The sequence below is a fragment of the Panthera tigris genome, chromosome A2 (genome assembly GCF_018350195.1).
Source record: "Panthera tigris isolate Pti1 chromosome A2, P.tigris_Pti1_mat1.1, whole genome shotgun sequence".
In the NCBI taxonomy this organism is placed as follows: domain Eukaryota; kingdom Metazoa; phylum Chordata; class Mammalia; order Carnivora; family Felidae; genus Panthera; species Panthera tigris.
In genome coordinates this window covers 118,431,103-118,453,539 of record NC_056661.1, presented here as the reverse complement: position 1 = coordinate 118,453,539, position 22,437 = coordinate 118,431,103, and the positions used below count along the sequence as shown (strand labels likewise).

General features: G+C 43.3%; 1 protein-coding gene across 7 annotated transcripts in view; it reads left to right on the top strand.

Moving 5' to 3' along the window:
* The window catches only part of JAZF1 (JAZF zinc finger 1), a 340,087-nt gene that overhangs the window by 279,607 nt on the left and 38,043 nt on the right, over positions 1-22,437 (top strand). For all 7 annotated transcript variants that reach the window (XM_042968799.1, XM_042968820.1, XM_042968835.1 and 4 more), the window contains exon 3: positions 12,978-13,174. In XM_042968799.1, coding sequence (XP_042824733.1) covers positions 12,978-13,174 — 197 coding nt within the window. The remainder of the gene's footprint in view (positions 1-12,977; positions 13,175-22,437) is intronic.

Genomic DNA, 22,437 nt, shown 5'->3' with positions numbered 1-22,437 from the left:
CTGGCATAAACAAACCCTGCCCATTTGAGATCTCCTCTGACATTGAGAGTCTTCTCATATCTCCCCTTTCTCAGTCCACCATCCTTTGGTGCTGGAGTCCCTTGTTCTCAGCTAAACGTTGACTGTCACCTGCTTAGAAGAGCTCACCCAAGTGGAAGGTCATGGCAGCATCAGAGAAGTACTTCTCCTTAGAAACGGAGACTTTTGGGGCGCCTGGGTGGCTCACTCGGTTGAGCGTCCGACTTCGGCTCAGGCCGTGATCTCATGGTTCGTGGGTTCGAGCCCCGCGTCTGGGGCTGTGCTGACAGCTCAGAGCCTGGAGCCTGCTTCAGATTCTGTGTCTCCCTCGCACTCTGCCCCTCCCCTGCTCATGCCTTGTCTCTCTCTCTCTCTCTCTCTCTCTCTCAAAAATAAATAAACATAAAAAACTTTAAAAAAAAATAATAAAAAAATAAAAATAAAAAAAATAAATACGAACATTTTTTTAAATTTTTAAAAAAGAAAAAAAGAAATGGAGGCTTTTGATCCCAGACTTAACGTATCTATCTAAGCCCATCTGTGGACTGCATAGCTCCCCCCTGCAAAATGTCCTCTGATGCAGGGATTATCCAGTCAAAGGAGTGTTACATTTAGAAACAGTTTCTCATAATTTCTGGGTGAGAGTCCAACACTTAGGGCCAACACCCAAGGACAAACCAAGACTCTGAGTGGCCTCTTGAGTATTATGTTTTCCATGCATATATCTAATGAGATCTCGACAGTAGTCCTCATGGGGTATGTGTTAGGGTTACCTCTGTTGTATAAATCACGATCCCCAGACTAGAGAGGGTAAGTACTTTGCTCCAGTTCGAATACCTAGTAAATCAGATTAGGAGTTTGCCTCCAGAGACTAGACTTTCAACCACTAGGCCGTGTTCACAACTGTTAGTGATACTAGAACTATGACTCCAGAGACCCTAAATCCAGTTTTGTTCTTTAGGTTTGAAACTTCTCCCTGCTCATGGAGAGAATTATGTATCCTCTCATTAGCCGTTGACGTGGAAAACTCAAATAACTCATTTCATTCACTACCAGAAACAAAACAAAACCCTCCAAAGCTATTTGTAGTTTTGTGCCACCAAAGCTCATAAAATACAGCTTCTTCATTTTGCTCATTGGTTTTGACACAGATGTGAAATTAGCAATGAAAACCATGTGTAAGAAACAGCCATAGTTATTCCCAGCTCGACGAACGTAAAAGAGAAATGGAAGGGTGAGAGAAATGCTGCCAGGCGAGGGATATTCCAGTTGGCCTCCAAACCAAAGATTTGTGGATGTCGCTTTCAGAAGTGGTTTTTATTCTTGGCCTTGGCGATGAAAAAGACCATAGTTTACTCTATTCAGGCTAAAGTAAATCAAAACTAATTGCTTCACTGATAATTTATGCTGACCTGTGGCTTAAAATAGTGGTTGCTGGAACCAAGAACCAGAGCTTTCGTTAAGATAGATGGACTTTATTACTCCTTCCTTGTGAGAAAATACCCAATATTTATCGGGAAGGTACAGAGTAATGGTACGCAGGAATGGGATTTTGTGCGTTAGGCCCGTTATTCACCTTCAGTACATGAATTTCATTTGAGTGCTAAGATTCCAGAAGAGATTATTGGCGAAAAAAGAAAAAAAAAGTAACTCCTAAGTGCTATTCACAGAACAGCTGCTAGCCTTTGAATGATGCTGTTCATGAGGATGTTTCTAGTCTTCAACATGCCAAGGGGAGCGGGGCCAGGGAGCAGGGAGCCTCCAACACCCCCACGGCCCCTCTGTGTGCCCTGACAAAGGAGGACACCCGCTCTTCTCGCCTTTCTCCCAGCCCTTGGAGAAACTACTGGGTTTGGGTCTCTTCTCTTTGGCGTCTTTCATTTTGCTCAGCAGATTGCATATGATTCCTCCCAAATGTAAGAGTTTCATTTTGTCCACATTCCTTGAAGTAGAATTTTTAGCAATGGCAGTGACAGAAGATAAAATTGGATGTTATTATTAACTTGTATCTAGAGAATAATTATAAATAATATAAATAATACATTCTAGTGTACAGATGATATGATTAGAAAATAATGATAAAACTCAATATATATTGTCTGCATGTCAAAAGTTTTTAGGCACATTTTTTCCTGTGCGCTATTGTTATCATAATCTTAGAATAAAAAAACAGTCTTTCTAGGGACACCTGGGTGGCTCAGTCAGTTAAGTATCCGACTTCAGCTCAGGTCATGGTCTCGTGTTCGTGAGTTCGAGCCCCGCATAGGCTCTGTGCTGACAGCTCAGAGCCTGGAGCCTGCTTCGGATTCTGTGTCTCCTTCTCTCTCTGGACCCTCCCCTGCTTGTGCTCTGTCCCTCTCAGAATTAAATAAACATTAAAAAAAAATTCTCAAGAAAGGATGATTTTATTTGAAGATTATGTCCTCCTTCTACTTTATGTTAAAATGATCTTTTTTTTTTTCAACAAGAGGCCGAAGACGGTAGATGGTAGTTAGATAAGGCACACCACTTGGCAATATAAAAATTGGCAGACCAGTGTTAGTTATTAAATATTTTTAAAGGCTTATAATATCCGGGCTAGATGCCATAGAGAAGTAAATTAACTGTAGCTGCCTTTAAAATAACATACATACAGGGGCGCCTGGGTGGCTCAGTCGGTTGAGCGACCGACTTTGGCTCAGGTCATGATCTCACGGTTTGTGAGTTCGAGCCCCGTGTTGGGCTCTGTACTGACAGCTCAGAGCCCGGAGCTTGCTTCACATTCTGTGTGTCTCTCTCTCTGACCCTCCCCCACTCATGCTCTGTCTCTCTCTGTCTCAGAAATAAGTAAACATTAAAAAAAATTGTTTTAAATAGATACATACATAAAAATAAATAAAATATGATGTCAAGAGAATAGATTTTTTTAATGTATTTATTTTTGAGTAAGTAATCTCTACACCCAATAGGGGGCTCAAACTCATGATGCCGAGATCAAGAGTCCCATGCTTTTCCCACTGAGCCAGCCAGGTATCGCAGGAGTAGATTTTTTTTTTTTTTTAATCACCTCTTTTTTATTTTTTGCCTTACTCCCCTCTCTCTTTTCCTCTCACTGTCCCCAAAAATAAAGTGAAAGTTTATAAGAAAAATGAGCTACAAGATCTGATAGGAAATTGGCTTGCCTTCAATGTTAATTTATCTTGCGCAGATTAGACCAGAGCTCCTCAAAGTCCGGGAATTATATCCTGTGTGTGTCAGATATAAAGTAAAAGGAAAAATAGAGAGAAAAGTCTTACTTAATGCCGTAAATCTGTCAGCTTGGTTTGGTCCCCAAGAACAAAATCTGATTCATTGGCTATGTACTTCACAAAGTACTCCCACCCCCATGTGAATATCAGATGAAAATCACACACAAGAAAACCCTCACAAGTTAAGTGCTAAACTGATGTGATCTGATGGTATGGGTTTTTTCCTGGTGCTGCTTTTAGTTTTATTATTTAGCACTACATTTTTAATAGCAGCATGTTAAAAGAGGCTCAGAATTCTGGTGACATTGCAGAAATTTTAACGAAGCTTCAAAATCCACCCCATCGGCTTCAGATGATGAAGTCAAAAGTAGCTCTGGGATGAGAAGTGAAACGCTTACTAATTCGAAACATTATTAGAAACTTTCTGAAATTAGCATTACTTGGGAGTCTAAATTCTAGCATTACTTGGGTCGACTTTTGTCTCCTGAAAGGAACCACATTTATTTAAGTTCTCAGTGATCACCAGAGAACACCCCTCTGTTCGTAAAGGGGCCAAGTGGACAAGGGATTACTCCACTTGTTGCTTCCAGGTTATGTTTCACTGGCCAGCTGCGTCAAACAAGTACTCCTTCAGCCGCACTGCGGCTTTAAGTTGCTGCGAAAATGTGAAGACCTGCCTCATGAATTTATTAGCAGATGTGTATTCCGAAAGCCATTGTTACTTGGAGACCTAGCGCGGCAGCCAGATCTTCTGACATGTGGGCCACACGTGATCGCAGGCTGAAATGTACCCATTATTCCCATGGTCATTTCTCACGGCCTTCCTTACTGGCTCTCTGTCCGTCTTTGTCCTGGAGCGCATGTAGCAGTCAGTAGTCAGAGGAAAGAAAAGTCATGTACAAGTTGGATTGGTAATGTACACGTTGGATTCTCCCCTGGACAGATGGATTGGGTCCTCGTCAGGTCAGAAATCCCATTGTCTGGAGCCAGATTTGGGAGTGCTTGGAATCTCGTGGTCTATCTGCCAGCTCCCAGCAGCTTTCTTCAAAGGCTTTCTGGGTTTCAGAAATTTGTTTCCACTGAAAAATGGCCATGCCCAAGGGGCCATTGAAACAGCAGAACAAAGCTTGGGACTTCCAATGAGGTAGCTGGATGTGGTGCCTTGTACAGAGGCTGTGGTTGTGGACCAGTGCAACTTTATGGATCTCCCAAGGCGAGGGCAGGCTTGAGCTCCATAGAAAGATGTCTTTCTGGGGCACCCGGTGACTCAGTTAAGCGTCTGATTCTTGATTTTGGCTCAAGTTATGCTCTCACGGTTGGTGAGTTCGAGCCTCACACCGGGCTCCACGTTGTCAGTGCAGAGCCTCTCTTTCTCTCTCTCTCTCTCTCTCTCTCTCTCTCTCTCTCTCTCTGGCCCTCCCTGCTTGTACTCTCTCTCTCTCAAAATAAATTAATAAACTTTGAAAAAAAAAAAAAGAGAGACGTCTTTGTGTCGGCTCTGTGGATGGTCTGTTGCTTGCCCAGCTGGAAAGGCCTTCTGCAGTTCATTTCTTCTTAAGAAATCAAGGCAGAAAAGTAAAGAGGAAGCGTATGGGTTTACAGATAGCTCCCTTTCCCCTGCCCCCCGCCAAAGCCTGTTGTCCCTCAGGAGAAGGACTTTCTGTTTGTATTCCAGCCACGGTAGCTACCTTCTCAAATATACCTGTGATTGCAACACTAGCGTAATAAACATGTGCACCGTCCGTAAGCATAAGCGTGGCTCTTTGGTTTCAGAAGGAGCAGAATTAATGATGGCACTACTGATCCTTTTATTCAGTAATCCGGCCCAGAAGCGACCAGTTGCCGGCATAAGTGGCAGAGAGGAAAGGTTTATGAATTAGAATTTCCAGAACAAATCGTGTTCATATCCACTATGTGCCAGGAACCTGAAATTTAGCAAGGTCAAGGTGCCAGGCCCTGTCACAAGTGCTTCAGGTGTATGAACTCACTTCGTCTTCACAACGCTGTAAAATAGGCCTTGTTATTAGATGTCACTGTTCACAGATGAGAGAACTTGGAGCACAGAGAGGTAACTTGCCCAGGGTCACACAGCAGGAGAGCATAGGGCAGAGATTAGAATCGCAATGGTCTACCTCCAAAGCCCACCACCCTCTTAACTGCCACACTAATATTTTCAAAGTTGGGGGCCGCGACCCGTTTGCGGGTCGAGAAATCAGTGTTGTGGTCATGACCAGGAGATTTTGTTAAAATGAAATAGAATAGAAAAATATCAGGGTATCTTACACAGAGTAAGGGTTGTTTCATGACATTTTTGTTTCAGACGGATTACATAAAAATTCTTTGTGTGTCCAGATATGTTTTGTAGTTTTTCTAATTTCAGAAAGGTAATACAGTGCAAGTACTGCATATTACATAACACTCCCTGAAAAGTCCGAGGCAGCCCTTGTAAATCAAATAAATACATTAACATTCGCGTAGGGAGGCGTATGAATATTCACACTAAATACCATCAATAGGGTAGTAGCTTTTAAGCAGTTCAATTCAGGGTTTGTCTCCCAATTAATTTCGCTGCCAAACTTGTAAAAACAAATTTCCCAGTTTTCAGAGCTTTGCATATTTCACAATTGCCAATTGCAGGCCTAATTATACGTATGTGTACGGGCTCCCAATAGGAGATCTGTCTCGTATCGGGCTGTGGTAAAAACGTTTGGAAAACACTGCACCGTGCTATTGCTAAAATCATTGACTGTTGGAGCTGGGAAGGAACTTAGGGGTGATATATTACATATACCCATAACACCAGAACGCTTCAATTTTAACAAGTAGACAAACCCAGGGCCAGAACGGAGAGCATTGGGACTTCCGGAGGCCACCCGCTTCTTCGCCCCAGCACAAGCCTCCTGACGCACGACTCAGGCCTCTGGACCACACGCCCTCTCCAGAGTCTTATAATAACAGCCAAACCACACCACGCATCTCGTAGTTTGGATTCTTTTCAGGTTTTTCCGAGAGAGCCTCCAGTTTCGAGTGGTCATTTCCATCCCTCGGTTCTCCAGAGCCGGGGAAAGCCATGTGGTTTTTTTCCCCAGCAGGACACTTAGGCTCAGGTGTTTGGCCGTAGAGTGGGTGGCAGTGGGGTTTCTGTCCAGGTTCCAGTGAAATCTGTAAATTTCCTGAGTTTGTGGTTGAAACTGGTCTCCCTGGACTAGCAGTTTGACATTTTCCCCCTGTGGTGTTATATTCATGTTTCCACATTTAACATGTCAGACTGAATGAACATTGTGGTCGAAGGGTTTAAAAGATTTATAATGGAGTCTTGAAAATTTACTTAAGGAATATGTACTTCCCCAAGCAATAACAAATATTACTACAAATGACCATATTAAATTAAAGTAACTTAGGCATTTCTGATTTGTAGGAAAGTTAAAATTAATCTTACGGCAGTTTCGGTTTCAAAATGAAAACACGGCTCTGGCTGACCACAGATTTCCAGGCTGTTAGTCAACAGTGAATGAACTCTCAGGTGACCGTGTTTTTTCTTTGAGAAATATTCCGTTTTCTCTATGTGTAGAAAGGCAATACTTGGAGGAAAATACCCTCAAAAATCAACCATACTTGTATACGGAAACTTCAGAAGTTCTGGTAAGAAGCTGAGTGGTGAACCTATAGACTATCATTTTATTATTACTCTTTAAACTGCGCATGTGGATTATGTGCACTCATTTGGGTATGTGTATGTGTATATTCCACAACTGGAAAAAAATGTCACAAATCCGTAACAATGTTTACATAAGTGTATTTTAACGAGATGTATTCTTATAATTTTTGAAAGGAAAGGAAGCCTTCCTTATATATATTCTTCATCCCTTCTGTGATTGGCTCCATTAGTGAGTAGGCAAGGAGCCTAGTTCAAATGCTCTTTTCTACACTAAAAAGAAAATAAATAATTACAAGGTACTCTGATAAGTTTTTTTTTTCTTTATTTATTTTGAGAGAGAGACAGAGCACCAGCAGGGGAGGAGCAGAGAGAGGGGGAGACACAGAATCTGAAGTAGGCTCCAGGCTCCGAGCTGTCAGCACAGAGCCCGACACGGGGCTTGAACTCACGAACCATGAGATCATGACCTGAGCCGAAGTCGGATGCCCAGCCGACTGAGCCACCCAGGCGCCCCCTGATAAGTTTTTTTTTTTGAAGTTTATTTATTTATTTTGAGAGAGAGGGGGAGAGAGAGAATCCCAAGCAGGCTACGCGCTGTCAGCGCAGAGCCCAATGGGGGGCTCAAACTTACAAATCGTGAGATCATGACCTGAGGTGAAATCAAGAGTTGGATGCTTAACTGACTGAGTCACCCAGGTGCCCCTCTGACAGATTTTTAATAACTGACTTTTAGAGAGGAAAAAGTCCCTGATTGGTATATTTGCCAATTTCCATGGTGTAAATACTCCCAGTATGGACAGTTTCAAGCTACCAACATGATGTCATTGAACAGAGTTGGGAAGAGGTGTATGGGAGCACCATTATCATTAGATGGAAATTATAGCAGACAGGATATTAATGTAAATGACCCCAACGACATAGATAATAGTAAAATGGAATAAAATAATTAAGAACTGATAGGCTTTGTGTATTACCTTTTAAAAATATACTTGTTTAATTATAAGCTCATATAATTTAATTTTTAATAATGGGTATGTTTCACAGCTGGCTCACAAGAATCCCTGAACGTTTAATGATCAGCTCTCACGAGCTGATGAGCTGTATGAGCCCACAATAGCACACAACTTCTACAAGATTAGAACAGTTCCCATTGCAAAGCAGAAAGAATTCAAGGAGGTGGACACGGCCAGCTTCCCCACATCACAGCTTGGTGAAGTTACAAATCGGGGGCCCCCAGGAGCCAAGGAGCCCCACACAGCAGAACGTGGCTGACATGGAGGGGTGAAGCCTTCTATTCTCCCAGCCTCCTCACTTCCAACATGGAACCCCCCAGAGGGATTCCCTCTGCATTGCCCCAAGCCCCAAGCTCTGGTTCCATAAGCCTTTGCAACTTTGAAGACCGAGGCTCTGAAGCAAAAACCAGAAAGCTCAGGGTTCTTTGATATGCCCATAGCAGCCTGGCAGAGTAGGAGCATTTGATTCAGCGCTGAGGCTGAATTTCTCTGCTGCCAGCTCTCTGCCCCTCGCCAGCAAAGTGACCTTAAACAGGCCGCAACACCTCCGTTCCCAGTTAATGTGAAAAATGAGGGGGCTAGACTAGGCGATCTGTCTTTTTAGGTTTCTTCCAGCTCGAAGACCCCCATGTTGGCAGCTATTACTGAAGGCTTCAGAAAAGGTGAAAAACCCAGCACGTCAAAACCCATTGAGAAAAACTCACCAGACCACAGGGTGGTATGACTTCCCAAGTTGGAATTCCCTGTCAGCAATGGGAATACAGGGGGACATTTCTAAGAAGGACCACAGAAAGGTCTGGGCTGTGATCCTTCAAGGACACTTGTCAGAGTGCAGCTGCCTTCAAAGGTGGGGAGTGGATTTGTCTGGCTTTCTGGTCAAAGCCAATGAGTCTTTAGTCCCTGACTGTATTCACAGCCTTCCTCTGCCGTATTAGGTTCTTTATGAACTCGTCTCCCTGAGTGATTCCTTGCCGTTGGGAATCTGCCCATCTTTTGACAAGCGGCCATCTTGATGGAACATTGCTTTAACACTTTAGGGTTTCATAGGTCTCAAAAAAATAGGTGATGTCGTGGTTGATAAGAGAGAGGAGCAGTGCAATATTGCCAGTGAGAAACTGGTGAGTCGTAACCAATGCTCCCAAGGCATTTGTACACCCGTGTGCACGTGTGTGTCGTCACCGGGAATAACCCTGCAGCTGTGTATCTTAATATGGCAGGGTTGCCAGGATTTATGAGTATAGCTGCAAGCAAGTTCACAACCACCAATCCAAGGAGGGAGGGAGAAGAAGGTTGGCAGAAGTGCTTTATGGGTTTCATGTTTAATGCTTTTAACATGATGTCTCGTTCTCACTTCTAGAAAGCACTTAGCAGGTATAAGCCGAAAATAGATTGCTGTCCATAGCTGACCAAACTCACGTGGGGGTGAAGGTGGGGGGTATGTGTGTGCACCTTGTTGTGGTTTTTTATGGTTGTTGTTTCATACCTGAGCTGTAGGAGAATATTGTACAATAAAAAGCATGAGCTATTGATACTATTTAACTGGGGTGAGAGAAGACACAGAGAAGCCCGTCGCCTCTCTCCCTCCTCTCTCCCTCCCTCTTTTGACAAGAGTTTCCATCTAACTCCGTATGTGCACTCCCTGGGCTGATTCCCCATCAGCCCAGCCACAGCCCGTTCTATACGTCAGGCACAAACACAAAAAGCTCAGACCTACGAACGTGCAACGCATCCACAAGAAACTTGGGAGTTAGGTAAGATAGACCGAATATTAGCTGAAACCGTATCACAGGGTTGTATATAATGACAGTAGCTTCTGTGTTTTGAGCCACTTCCTGTATGACAGGCACTCCTAAAGTCAGCGCTATCCTGTCCGCTAGTGGGTGATTTTCTCCCATGATGAACGTTCAGACTCTCAAGACGACCGGAAGCCAGAGTGGGCACTGAGTCTCTTCAGAGGAACAGCAGGCAGAGCCACAGCTTGCCAGCAGGACAGCATCGGGCCTTCTGTGGAGTCCTCGCTGGCACACAGTGATCTGTACAGAGGGAGGGAGTCAGGATGCCCCGCGGGCAAGGGTGGGGGCTGCCCTGGCGGAAGAGGAACCAAAAGTCCCATAACCCTCCACGGGCATACTCCTCAGTTCCCCGCCGGAATGGTCTAGATACAAGATCACCGCATGCAGGAAGCCCGAGCTGTGGCTTCCTGTCACGAATGAATAAATGGTTTCTCACTCCTCCCAGTCGAGAAGCGATTTACCAGTCGGGAGTCAGTGTGATCACAGGGAGTGCTTGCCTACTAGCATAGTTGGCCTACCATCTGAGCTAACCAAAGATCAAAGTCTCCTGCAGAAAAGGAAGAGATGTGTCTTAACCCTCTGCCGATGGTCCTTAGTCCCATTTTACGGAGAATAAAGCTGAGGTTTAGAGAGGTTTATCAACCTCGCCTCAAGTCACATAGAAAGTAACACATGCAGGGGCGCCTGGGTGGCTCAGTCGGTTAAGTGGCCCACTTTGGCTCCGGTCATGATCTCACGGTTCGTGAGTTCGAGCCCCGCGTTGGGCTCTGTGCTGACAGCTCAGAGCCTGGAGCGTGCTTCCGATTCTGCGTCTCCCTCTCTCTCTGCCCCTCCCCTGTTCATGCTCTGTCTCTGTCTCAAAAATAAATAAAACCTTAAAAAAAAAATTAAAAAAAAAAAGAAAGTAACACATGCAGCCTGGCTCCAAGTCCCATGCTCTTAACTAAGGTGCAAGATGTACATTTTACCTTCTACTCCATAGAGTCTCTCCATAGAGTCTACTTCAAAAAGTCTCTTTTCTTTTTACCATTTAAAAAACTGACCTGAAATCCCTACCTGGAGAACAATTGGTCTTTCTAGAGGAAGCAGTATGTCCGTCCCGTGGTTGTGCCTGCTCCCGGGCATACTGTGAACCCCCATTCGAGAAGCTTGGTGCTGTGCCAGTTAGTAATTCTACTTAGAATAATAGAGGAAAGCACTTGTTCTTTTTCCTTATTTTGAGTAGTTGCCATATTTTGAGAGTCCATATTTTGACTAGAGGTTTCTGAGGAGGGGGAAAAAAAGCAGTTTAAGAACAATAGAGCCAACTTTGGCATCTGAAAGTAAATGAGTACTGGATACCAGGCACAAACAATTCTGTTTTGCATTGTCCTTCATTTCTTTTTAAACCATTGCCATCTTGTAGCACAAAACCAAAGAGCTCAAGGCAAAGCATTTAGCTTTATTACCGTTCAGATCGTCATAAATATCTGGTTTATTATATATCTTTATTGTATTGCAGAGGCCATTCAAGAAATGAGCCATGCATGTTCCAAGTACAAAAGTAGACATTGTAAGACGTTGTAACAATACTGTAATATTGTTTCATTGAGTGTTTAAAGCTTTTTAACCAGGCATGGGGACTATCTGTTGACTTCCAAAACTCCCTAGTGTAATGAAGGCAGATACTAAGAAATTTTGTAGACAGAATGTGAAATGTGTTGGGTAATTAACACTGTGTTTAAGTGCAATGGAATTAATTAATGATGAATTGTATTAAAATGGAACGTAATGATGGGGGTGGGGTACAGGGAGGACTTGAGAGGCATGGTTAGGTCCTCTTGGCCAAGGCAGTGGGCATAGGTGCCTATTTTCTTGCCTAAAAGCTTTCATGTGTTCTATGCACTAGGCTTTCTGCCACAATTTTATTTTATTTTATTTTATTTTATTATTTTTTTAATTTTTTAACGTTTATTTATTTTTGAGACAGAGAGAGACACAGAGCATGAACGAGGGAGGGTCAGAAAGAGGGAGACACAGAATCTGAAACAGGCTCCAGGCTCCGAGCTGTCAGCACAGAGCCCGACGCGGGGCTCGAACTCACGGTCTGCGAGATCATGACCTGAGCTGAAGTCGGCCACTTAACCGACTGAGCCACCCAGGCGCCCCTCTGCCACAATTTTAAAAAATGCAGTTGACAAAGCCCCACCTGCGGGTAATACAAAAAAAAGTTTGCTGGCACCTGGCTGGCTCAGTCAGTAGAGTATGCAACTCTTAATCTCAGGGTCATGAGTTCAAGACCCACATTGGGCATGGAGCCTATACTTAAAAAAAAAATGTATAATCCAAAAAATAGTTCGCTCTTTAAGCGACAGATACCATTTCGTAGATTGTTTTGAATCTCGTATTACATGAACTTATGAAATGTTATACAGTGAGAAAAGAACGAAGTTTGAATATTACTAACGTAAGAGAAGGGTTGAAGGGATAACTTTGACGTTTCCAAAGTGAAATGATCAGGAAAAGTCACCTTTCCCTTTATGAGTAATAAAATCACAATATAAACAGGTCTTCAGCTGTGATCTTCCTCCTTGTACTGCTCTCTTCCCTTCTTCATGAATCTGCTTGGGCAGATTTACTCACTCTTTAAATGTTGACTGAGATTGACTTGGTGGTGTGCTGGCAGCGATTTGTGGGAACGGGTGTCCTTTCCTTTCAGCTAACGGTTAGGGAGACAAGACCTTCAGTCTGCCAAGACAATTTTCAAACCCCAAATAACAGTATGAGGAACTGGAGTAAGACCAAAAAAAAAAAAGAATCCATTTTCAGGGGGTCATAGATGGTAGGTGGCAGTGAAGTGCTATGAACAGTAAATTCTACCAATCTACAGATGAAGGAAGCCCTTTCCCCCTGGGAAGGTTGGGGAACTTTGAGAATGGGTGGGCTTTCTAGGAGTTGAAAGACAAGAGAGGACCTTCCAAGAGAGAGGAAGTCTTGTCACCAAAGGCACTGCCCTGAGTACAGACATAGTCTGTGTGTACACGTTTCCCACCAGGAGGGTTTGCCTCAGGAAGAAACGGGCCCCCCACCCCGTGAGGAACCTGAAGACGCTGAGCTAGAGATCATTCCGTCGTGTAGGAGAAGGGAATCTGTCGTGAGTCTCTGAGATTCGAGACCTATGAACGGGCCCCTTTCCCAGGGCGGGGCATCTGTCCAACTCTGGGTAACCGTCCTCATTCCTCACGCTCCATAAATGGTCCTGGCTGCTCACCCTCCGTTGTTGCTTCAGATTCATGACAGATGCTGCCCGCCGAGAGCAGGAGTCCCTGAAGAAGAAGATTCAGCCGAAGCTCTCGCTGACCTTGTCCAGCTCGGTGTCTCGAGGGAATGTGTCCACTCCACCACGCCACAGCAGTGGAAGCCTTACCCCTCCTGTGACCCCGCCCATCACCCCCTCCTCTTCGTTCCGCAGCAGCACCCCAACGGGTGAGTGGCTTGGCCCTGCCATCTTGGGGGCGGGGGAGGAGTTACTGGGGAAGAGCGTGTGAGGTCTGATATGCTGGGGGGCAGGAGGGGGCCAGGGACAGATGATGATTCAGAGCCACTCCCATCTTTGACCCTTTACTGGTCTCTGTAGAGTTTGTTGATTAAGTCTTCCGTTTATCGCTGAAGAAATATTTATGAATTACCGGGGGTATGTAGGTGATAATGGTTCTATAGATACGTTTTCAAGCCCTTACCATTTGCGACGTATGAGGTGACACAGTGTCTTGGATTTGCTTCGGTCGGGTGGAAGAGTAAATGAGACAAGATGGCCATACGTTGATTACTGTTGGCATCGGCTGATGACTACCCAGGGGTTCGTTATACGATTCTCCCTATGCTTGCTTATTTTAAACATTTTCCATAATAAATGTAAAAAAACAAAACCAATCAGAGTGCCTTCTACGTGCCAGACACTGAGCTATAAGTAGCGAGCCAAAGGAGACCTCATCCGCGTCCTGAAGGCAGTTGGGCCCTAGTGGGAGATGTGGGCGTTGTAGGCAGTGAGGAAGCACACTCTTGTTTTCCCCTCCCAAATGTAGAAGCAACTGGAAAAGTAGAACAGGCGCCCAAGGAGAGATCAAAATCCGCTTTATTAGTGAATAAAGCTAAATCGCAGGATGGAATTTGGACCCGTAACCACCGGGCTTCTGAGTGTGTCTTCCCTGACTTTAACTTCTTTCCCAGACTGCCCTTCTGCCTAGAGGCGGGGCAGACCAGAGGGCGTCCTGGGATCGCCCTGCGATATATTTCCCTCCTCCTCCTCCACAGTGGGAGTTTAGGCAGGCATTAAATAAATGGAACATTGTAACCGTGACAAGTGCTATATAGAACTCAGTGATAGGAGGGCACCCAGACAGAAATGGAGAAAACGCTTCCCCTGAAAGATAAATAGGACTCAAGTGGAACGTCCAGCCAGGGAACAACCTTTTACAGAAGTTCTATGAGGAGGAGCCTGGCAGGTCCCAGGTACTGAAATAGGCCCGCTGACCAGTGTGGGATGAGGCCAGGGCTTTGGACAGGAGCCAGGGCACCATGGGTTGATCCTAAGAGCAAAGAGAAGCCACCTGGAATCACACCGTCATCTCTGTAGCATCACCCCCTTGACTGTGGGTAAAAATGTGTATTTTCTCTCACAGTTTGTGGATTTCTTTTTCGGCCATCTCCCAGCAAGGGAGGGGACTACAGTACTATTTCTCAAAGTGTGTTTCGGAATATTGACTTTCACGAAATAGTAGCGGGAAGAAAGGCATTTCCTAACAAGATGGGGGAAGTTGATGGGTTAAACCAAAGCAGACTGATTTCTTTAATGTGGGGCTTTAATATATATTGTTCTTCTCCAAGGGAAAGATTTAGTAAGTTTCCCAAACTTAGTTGACTCTGGTCATGGGACCTTCTTTGTAAGGGCAGTTTTGGGGCGCTCATGGCTAACAGATACCCTGTGTCCTGTCAGGATTAAGCATTTCGAAGTTAGGGCATTTGAGGCGGACCCGTCAGAGTTCCTACCCGTACGTCTCCCTTTACAGATCACTAATAATACCCATTATATAGGTATGTGTGTGTTAAACGTGAGAGCGTACGTATACACCCAGCATCCAATAAATGTTCATCTCTGTGGTCTGGAGTTTTCAACTCGTTGCTTCAGGAACAGAGTCAGGGTCACTCATATGTGTTGGGTACTTGCCCATTTCTTTAATAAGCCACCCTATTTCCGTTCTTTAGATAAGCCACCATATTTTATTCTGTGAAGATTTACTTGCCAGGATCTTTGTGCAAATCTAAGAAATGCTATGAGAGCGTAGTGTAATTCTGCGATCCTCTTTTTTGGGTGTTTCTATGAATATTTATTCATTTATAACATGAATTATGGGGGCAGTTTTATACCGGAGAGTGTTTTATACCTGACTTCATGTGGACTGATTCGTGGCCAACAGCAGATAACCATGACTGCCCCAATTAGTAACCAGTGCCGTAGGACCCCATGAAAATAGGCAGTTTAAAAGTGAGAGTTTATTATTGTTCATGTAAGAATGTTTGGAAGAAATGGAATCATTTCCTTTCCTTCAGACATAAAGAAATCTTTCTGACAACTTGCCTATTTTAACAATTTCCCACTGAGAGAATTAATTTATGTCGTGGTAAAGATGTGTCATGTTCAGTCTGTCACAATCACTGGTAACTTATTTGCTGCTTGAAGAACATTCCGTGTAAACATCAGAAATTAGGGGAAATGGTTGCTTAAACCCCTACCCTGTACAGTTTTGAATGTGTACATTTTTCAACGTTTGAAATGTTATTTTACCTGTAGTTAGAGAGATCAGCTTATTTTGCCTGACTAATGTGGTTTCGTTCACTTTCATGGCCAAGTTATAAATAATATTCCAAGTTTCTGCCTCCTAAATTCACTCTTCCAAGTTCCATATACATTCAAGGTGTATTCCAGGTCCAGGAGTAATAATCCCCTTGTAGAAAATCTCATTTATAAAATATTCTTTTAAATATACCGTCTTGACTGAATTAGAGCTGAGCTTCATCCTACAGTTTCAAGTATTTCTCCGGTGCTCTTGGACCTAATATTTATTTTGCAATTTCTAAATCCTAGGAAAATTTTCTTTCCTCATCTTTTTCATTTTCTCTCTATCTGTTTTGTTTTCTTTAAATATAGATGCATATTATGAAAAAGAAAGTATTCAGTTAAGGAAAGGTTAGAATGGTTTAAATCACGGGTGTAGCAAACCTTTTCTGTAAAGGACCAGATAGTAAATATTTCCTGCTTTGTAGGTCACAGGGTCTCTGTTTCAGTTACTCAGTTCTGCCATTGAGCTAGAGAACTCCATAAATGAATGGACATGGTGTGTTCCTTTAAAACTGAAAGTTTCTGTAAAACCTTCTTTATTAAAAAAACAGATTTGGCCCACGGGTCATAGTTTGCCAATCCCTGGTTTAAATCATAAAGATATATAATTTAAAGATCAACTTAATTAAATTCCCTGCAAATAAAGTGTCAACAGAATTCATCCTGTCATAGAAGAACATCTAGAGTATGATCACTAAGGGGGAAAGACAACTAACATTTATAGAGTGTTGACTGTATTATATGCTTACTATATACTTTATGCATGAGGTTGTTTTTTTACTGTTTATTTCTGAGAGAGACAGAGCACGAGTGGGGGAGGGGCAGAGAGAGAGGGAGCCATCAGCACAGAGCCCGACTCGGGCTTGAACCCACAAACAGTGAAATCATGACCTGAGCCGAAGTCAGATGCTTAACCGACTGAGACACTCAGGCAGCCCTATGAATGAGGTTTTTAATCCTAACACCGCCTCTATTGAGACAACATTATCATTCCCATATACAGATTAAACACATAGAGGCATGATAAGGTTAACTTCGCAAAGCCCCATGTCCGTCTATTCAAAAAAAAGGTGGTCTTTCCAGTGTACTAGCACTTTCCATATTAAGACCTTTTAGAGAACTCTTATTAGACCTTCAGCCATCTAGCTGCCCCAGTTACCAGCTTGACAGCTCCAAAACCAAAATGTAACGGAGTGTTAAGATAACTGTAATTACGGCTGACCTTCATCCACAGAACTTCCACTGTGCCATTCAAACAACATGTCACAACTGGAGAACTGGCCAGTTTAGTTTAGCCAGGGTTTTCTTGAAGGATGAGTTGGAGCTGATTCCAGAGAGCCAATTGTTCCATGTTCAGGGGGCAAACCAGTTGGTAGAAGGACGATCTTGAAATTGGCCATGGTGGGAGTATTTACACCGATCAAATCGGCAAATGCTACCTATCAAGACCCTCCCACCCCACCCACCACCTGTTTACGTGTTATACCAATGGTTTATCCTTTCGGTAGTTATCAGGTTAATCATACTTCGTGTCGGAGGGATCATGGTCCTAATTGTGTCCGTGAATAAACCTAAAGCAAACATCAGTCACCAATAAATAATGGCCGTTTCAAACAATGGACTGCTCGGCAGTCATTCACAGCAGTGTTGTGGGGGACTGTGTAATGACAAGGAAAGGTTTTCACATTATTGGATTACAAAACCATATGTGCATGGTCCCAATTTTATTTTTTTACTCCAAAAAAAACTTAACTGTGGTTACCTTAATATGACAGGAAAATGGGTGGTATTTTCTTCTTTCTTTCTTTTTTTCCTATTTACTAAGTTGAGTCCGTTTTACTTTTATAACTAAAACAACTATTCAGTGCATATAACCGGAAGATCTGGACAGAATTACTGATGGCTCCTTCCCCCCTAAAAAAGAGTTTAGTGAATTTTCTTTTCTTCAAATTAATTTAATTATCTTTTCTGGGAGAAGGAGTGAGATCATCCCGTAGGAAAGGCCTGGGTTGGCTTTTGCAGATTGTATTGGTTATCAGTGTCTATAGATTAGTTAAGACAGTAATTTCTCCCCTCCCCAGCACCCCCATATTTACCCACTGAATCTCCTTTTTTTTTAATTGAAATTGTTTGTGTTTTTTTTTTAATGTGTATTTATTTTTGAGAGAGAGACAGATCATGAGCAGGTAAGGGGCAGAGAGCGAGGGAGACACAGAATCTGAAGCAGACTCCGGGCTCTGAGCTGTCAGCACAGAACCCGACGTGGGGCTTGAACTCCTGAACCGTGAGATCATGACCGATTGAGCCACCTAGGCACCCCTCCCACTGAATCTCTTAAAACAGTGATTCTCCATCAGGCTGAAATCAAAATCACTTGGAAGATTTTTATTTATTATTATTATTATTATTATTATTATTATTATTTTAATCTTAAATAAACTCTACACTACACATGGGGCTCAAACTCACTACCCCAAGATCAAGGGTCACATTATTCTACCCACTGAGCCAGCGAAGTGCCCCAACCTCAAGGATTTTTAAACCACTTTTTGCCTGGGCTCCATCCCTGAAACTCTGATTCAGTTGGTGGGTGCAGCTTGGACACTGGGCATTTTTAAAAGCTCTCCCAAACTAGATAATTCTAACCTATAGCCCAAGTTGGGAAACTACTTTTTTTTTTTTAACTTGTTTTATTTTTTTTTTTTTTAAATTTACATCCAAATTAGTTAGCATACAGTGCAACAATGATTTCAGGAGTAGATGCCTTAATGCCCCTCACCCATTTACCCCATCCCCCCTCCCACAACGCCTCCAGCAACCCTCTGTTTGTTCTCCATATTTAAGAGTCTCTTATGTTTTGTCCCCCTCCCTGTTTTTATATTATTTTTGTTTCCCTTCCCTTATGTTCATTTGTTTTCTCTCTTAAAGTCCTCATACGAGTGAAGTCATATGATTTTGTCTTTCTCTGACTGACTCATTTCACGTAGCATAATACCCTCCAGTTCCATCCACGTAGTTGCAAATGGCAAGATTTCATTCTTTGTGATTGCTGAGTAATACTCCACTGTATATACATACCACTTCTTTATCCATTCATCCATCGATGGACATTCGGGCTCTTTCCCTACTTTGGCCATTGTCGATAGTGCTGCTATAAACATGGGGGTGCCTGTGTCCCTTCGAAACAGCACACCTGTATCCCGTGGATAAATACCTAGGAGTGCAATTGCTGGGTCGTAGGGAAGTTCTATTTTTAGTTTTTTGAGGAACCTCCATACTGTTTTCCACAGTGGCTGCACCAGCCTGCATTCCCAGGGAAACTACTTTTTAAAATGTGATGTCTAGTTGTCAGCCGCGTGTTTTCTCGCTTGGGTTAACATATTTCCACCTTGCCTGGAGAAAGGTTACTGTAGTCTACTTGATAGAACTCCAGAGATGGGTCCAATGGGACTGAACAGATGCTCGCTTATGTCTTAATGCAGGGAGAAGCCACAGAAAGAGTTGGCTGGATTTCTGGTTATAATGGCATTGCAGTCTCTCCTGGAAAATATTTGTATATATATTTTGGCCCACTCAGGAAAGGGAAGCCAGAATGCAAATATTAAACCAGTGAAAGGCACCCATGGAAATTAAACCCATTTTTTTTTGTTTTCTTGTTTAAGCTCCCTAAAATGACTGTGAAGTCACAGATTATGTGTATTAGTGCATAATTTGAGTTTTTATGTTGTGTTATTTCACTTTATATTCCTGTGTCTCCTGCTGTATGGCCTTATAGTAGATCCTTAACATTCCTTTGTGGCTTTTGCAATAAGTTATTCAAACTATAAGATTTTTAAACTTCCAGGAGTTACTGATACACAACAGATCTTTTAAGAAAGTACTAATTTTTCTCTAAGGATGGGAATTACAACATAGACTTGTACAACTAATAAAATTTTGCTTGACATTTAGAAACCACTTAAATGGAGCTGAGGTGGGGGCGCCTGGCTGTTCAGTCAGTGGAGCATGGGATTCTTGGTCTCTGGGTTGTAAGTTCGAGCCTCATGTTGGGTGTGGAGATTCCTTAAAAATAAAATCTTGAAAAAAATAAAATAAATGGCTTCGAGGTAACTCTCCCCACGCCTGCCGTTTTGGGAAGACAAAATAAACTGAAGTAGGCTTAATAGAGACAGAAAACCTCTGAGATGACTAAGGTGAGGTCGAAACTAACATACCTCCCCCTGCCCATCCAAGGAAGAGGATGAAATAGAAAGAAAAACCTCAAAGAAAGAAATCTATTCTGCTTAATGGTGGAAAAAGAGAAAAGCAACGCGAAATATTTCAGCACGACTGAGCTTCGTGGCCTATTTATGAATTCCTGAAGCCACATTAGTGGCTTTTTCTCCTGGACAGGCTCTGCCCTAAAGAGTTGAATGTCTAGACAGTGCCTAAGAAACATTCCCCCAAGTCTTCCTATTAAGAAAATGGCCTTGGGGCACCTGGGTGGCTCAGTCGGTTAAGCCTCTGACTTCAGCTCAGGTCATGATCTCACGGTTCATGAGTTCGAGCCCCACATCAGGCTCTGTGCTGACAGCTCAGTGTCTGGGGCCTGCTTCAGATTCTGTGTCTGCCTCTGTCTCTCTGCCCCTCCCCCACCCACACGCTGTCTCTCTCTCTCTCTCTCTCTCTCCCTCCCTCCTTCCAAAATAAATGAACCTTAAAAAAAAAAAAAAAGAATGGCCTTGATTTACATTTCCCTTTCATATACAAGTGCTGTCTTGTTGCTGGAGAATGACAAGATGTTGCCGTATTATCTGGCTTGCATTATGTTCAGGGTCACTAACACACCCTTTCCTGGCCCATGGCTGCTTTGCTTGTTTGTTTATATACTACTTTGGTCTAATTGTTCTCTCATCTTCTTTTCTGATTGACTTGTAAAACCTTTATCCTGCTTCCTGAGGGTCACGGCCCAATCTTACGCTAATTCTGCTTCCCTTCCCTTGTTTTGAATCTCCTCTTGCCCTTCAAAGTGTTAGCAGAGTAAGGATGGCAACAATGAAGAAGTATTTCATTTACTCTTCTAGAACTCCACAGCTCAATAAGAAACCTTCCTGAACAAAACTCTTTCTTGACTGGAAGAAAACCACCGAATCAATGGTGATCTGTAATAATAATAATAATGGGTTATATCTTTATAGCATTTTATGGTGCACAAAAGCATTCATATTCACCATGATTAAAGGACCAATTTAAGGACAAAAGAAATTCACCCCAATTTAAGGACAAATTCCTTATAAGGAATAAAGGAATTATTCCTTAAAGGAATAAGGACAAATTCACCCCAATTTAAGGACAAAAGAAATTGAGCCTCACTTCAATGATAACTTGCCCAAGTTCAAGTGGTTCCCAAATGGCATAGCCGCTGTTTTCCGTGGCACTAGGATTGGGCATCTTTTCTTTCTTTTATTTTTTTTTTCCTTTAATGTTTATTTTTGAGACAGAAAGCAAGTGGGGGAGAGAGAGAGCAGGACAGAGGATCCGAAGCGGGCTTCACGCTGTCAGAGAGCCCAAAGTGGGGCTCAAAGTCACGAACCACGAGATCATGACCTCAGCCGAAGTCAGACGCCTAACCAACTGAGCCACCCAGGCACCCCGTGGATTGGGCATCTTTTCATTTGACATAATTTACTAAGTATCTGGTTTTTTATAAGTGCTATGCCAGGTATTGTGGATACAGAAAAGCATAAGCCATAGCCCTAGTGGATTAGAACTTCCATCTTTTAGTAGAAGCCAGTTGTACACATGCAGGACGGACACATAATGAACATGACTTAATCGCAGATGCCCTAAATTCTCAGGAGTGACCAAGACAAGAGAGAAACGTGGCGTCAGTCCCTCTGTGCTATTTTAGCACAGTTCTGAGCTGTGTAGTCACACCCATAAAATGTCTTAGATATTGTAAGTCAAATGTAAAGTCCGAAGGAGCTGGAATAAGGTGAGATCAGCGGGAAAGCGATTTGGGGCAGACAGTTTTATACTCCATGATCATTCTGGAATGTCAACTTAGGGAATTCGTAATCAGACTTGGGTATGTTGACAAAACACATCATAGTGTATCTGGGGTTCTCTGGGTCGCTTTTGAAACCTCAGGGAACGTGGAAGTAAAGGGGTGAGAGCCTCAGGCGTCAGGCGGATCTGAATTCAGATTTTGGTTCTGCTGCTCGAGACAGAATTGGCCTTAAACTTTCCCGCTTCTCCGTTTCCGGATCTGCACGTTGGAGGCAATGCCCACCTCATTGGGAAGATTAATGACAGAGAGACAGCGACGGAGAGAACCACTTGTGTGAACACTCTACTTAAGCCACCGGTTTAGAAAGGACATTGGCTTTGGAAGTGCCCTCCTCGGCAGCAAGACGCTCTGCCCCGGGAAACAAGCCCAATGTGTCCAGAAACTGTTGGCTGTCTATGGTGGGAATGGCGGACGCTGGCAGGTGGGTTAGGGCTCCTCGAAGTGGCTGCATGGCATGTTCAAAACAAAGAAAACACTTTCTGCTCTTAACTGAATCCTGCCTTCTCGGGCAGACAGTATTTCGCCGGCCCCGGCCAGGACTGCCTGTGTGTGTTTATTTTTGGTCTGCGCTAACCTCAGAAAAGGCTGGTTCCAGGAATGTGCATTACAGGTGGTATTTGCTAATGACCTGCTCTGGGCATGGACGCGTTTTCTCAAGGAAGGGGCGCGGGGGTCCTATCTGGAGACAAAAATGACCCGATATGGTATTAACACAGGAGCATTTGAGATAAACCATCTTATGACCAAAGATGGCAGGAGCAAAGAGTTAGCAGGTTTACAGATTTTTATATCTTATTTTGT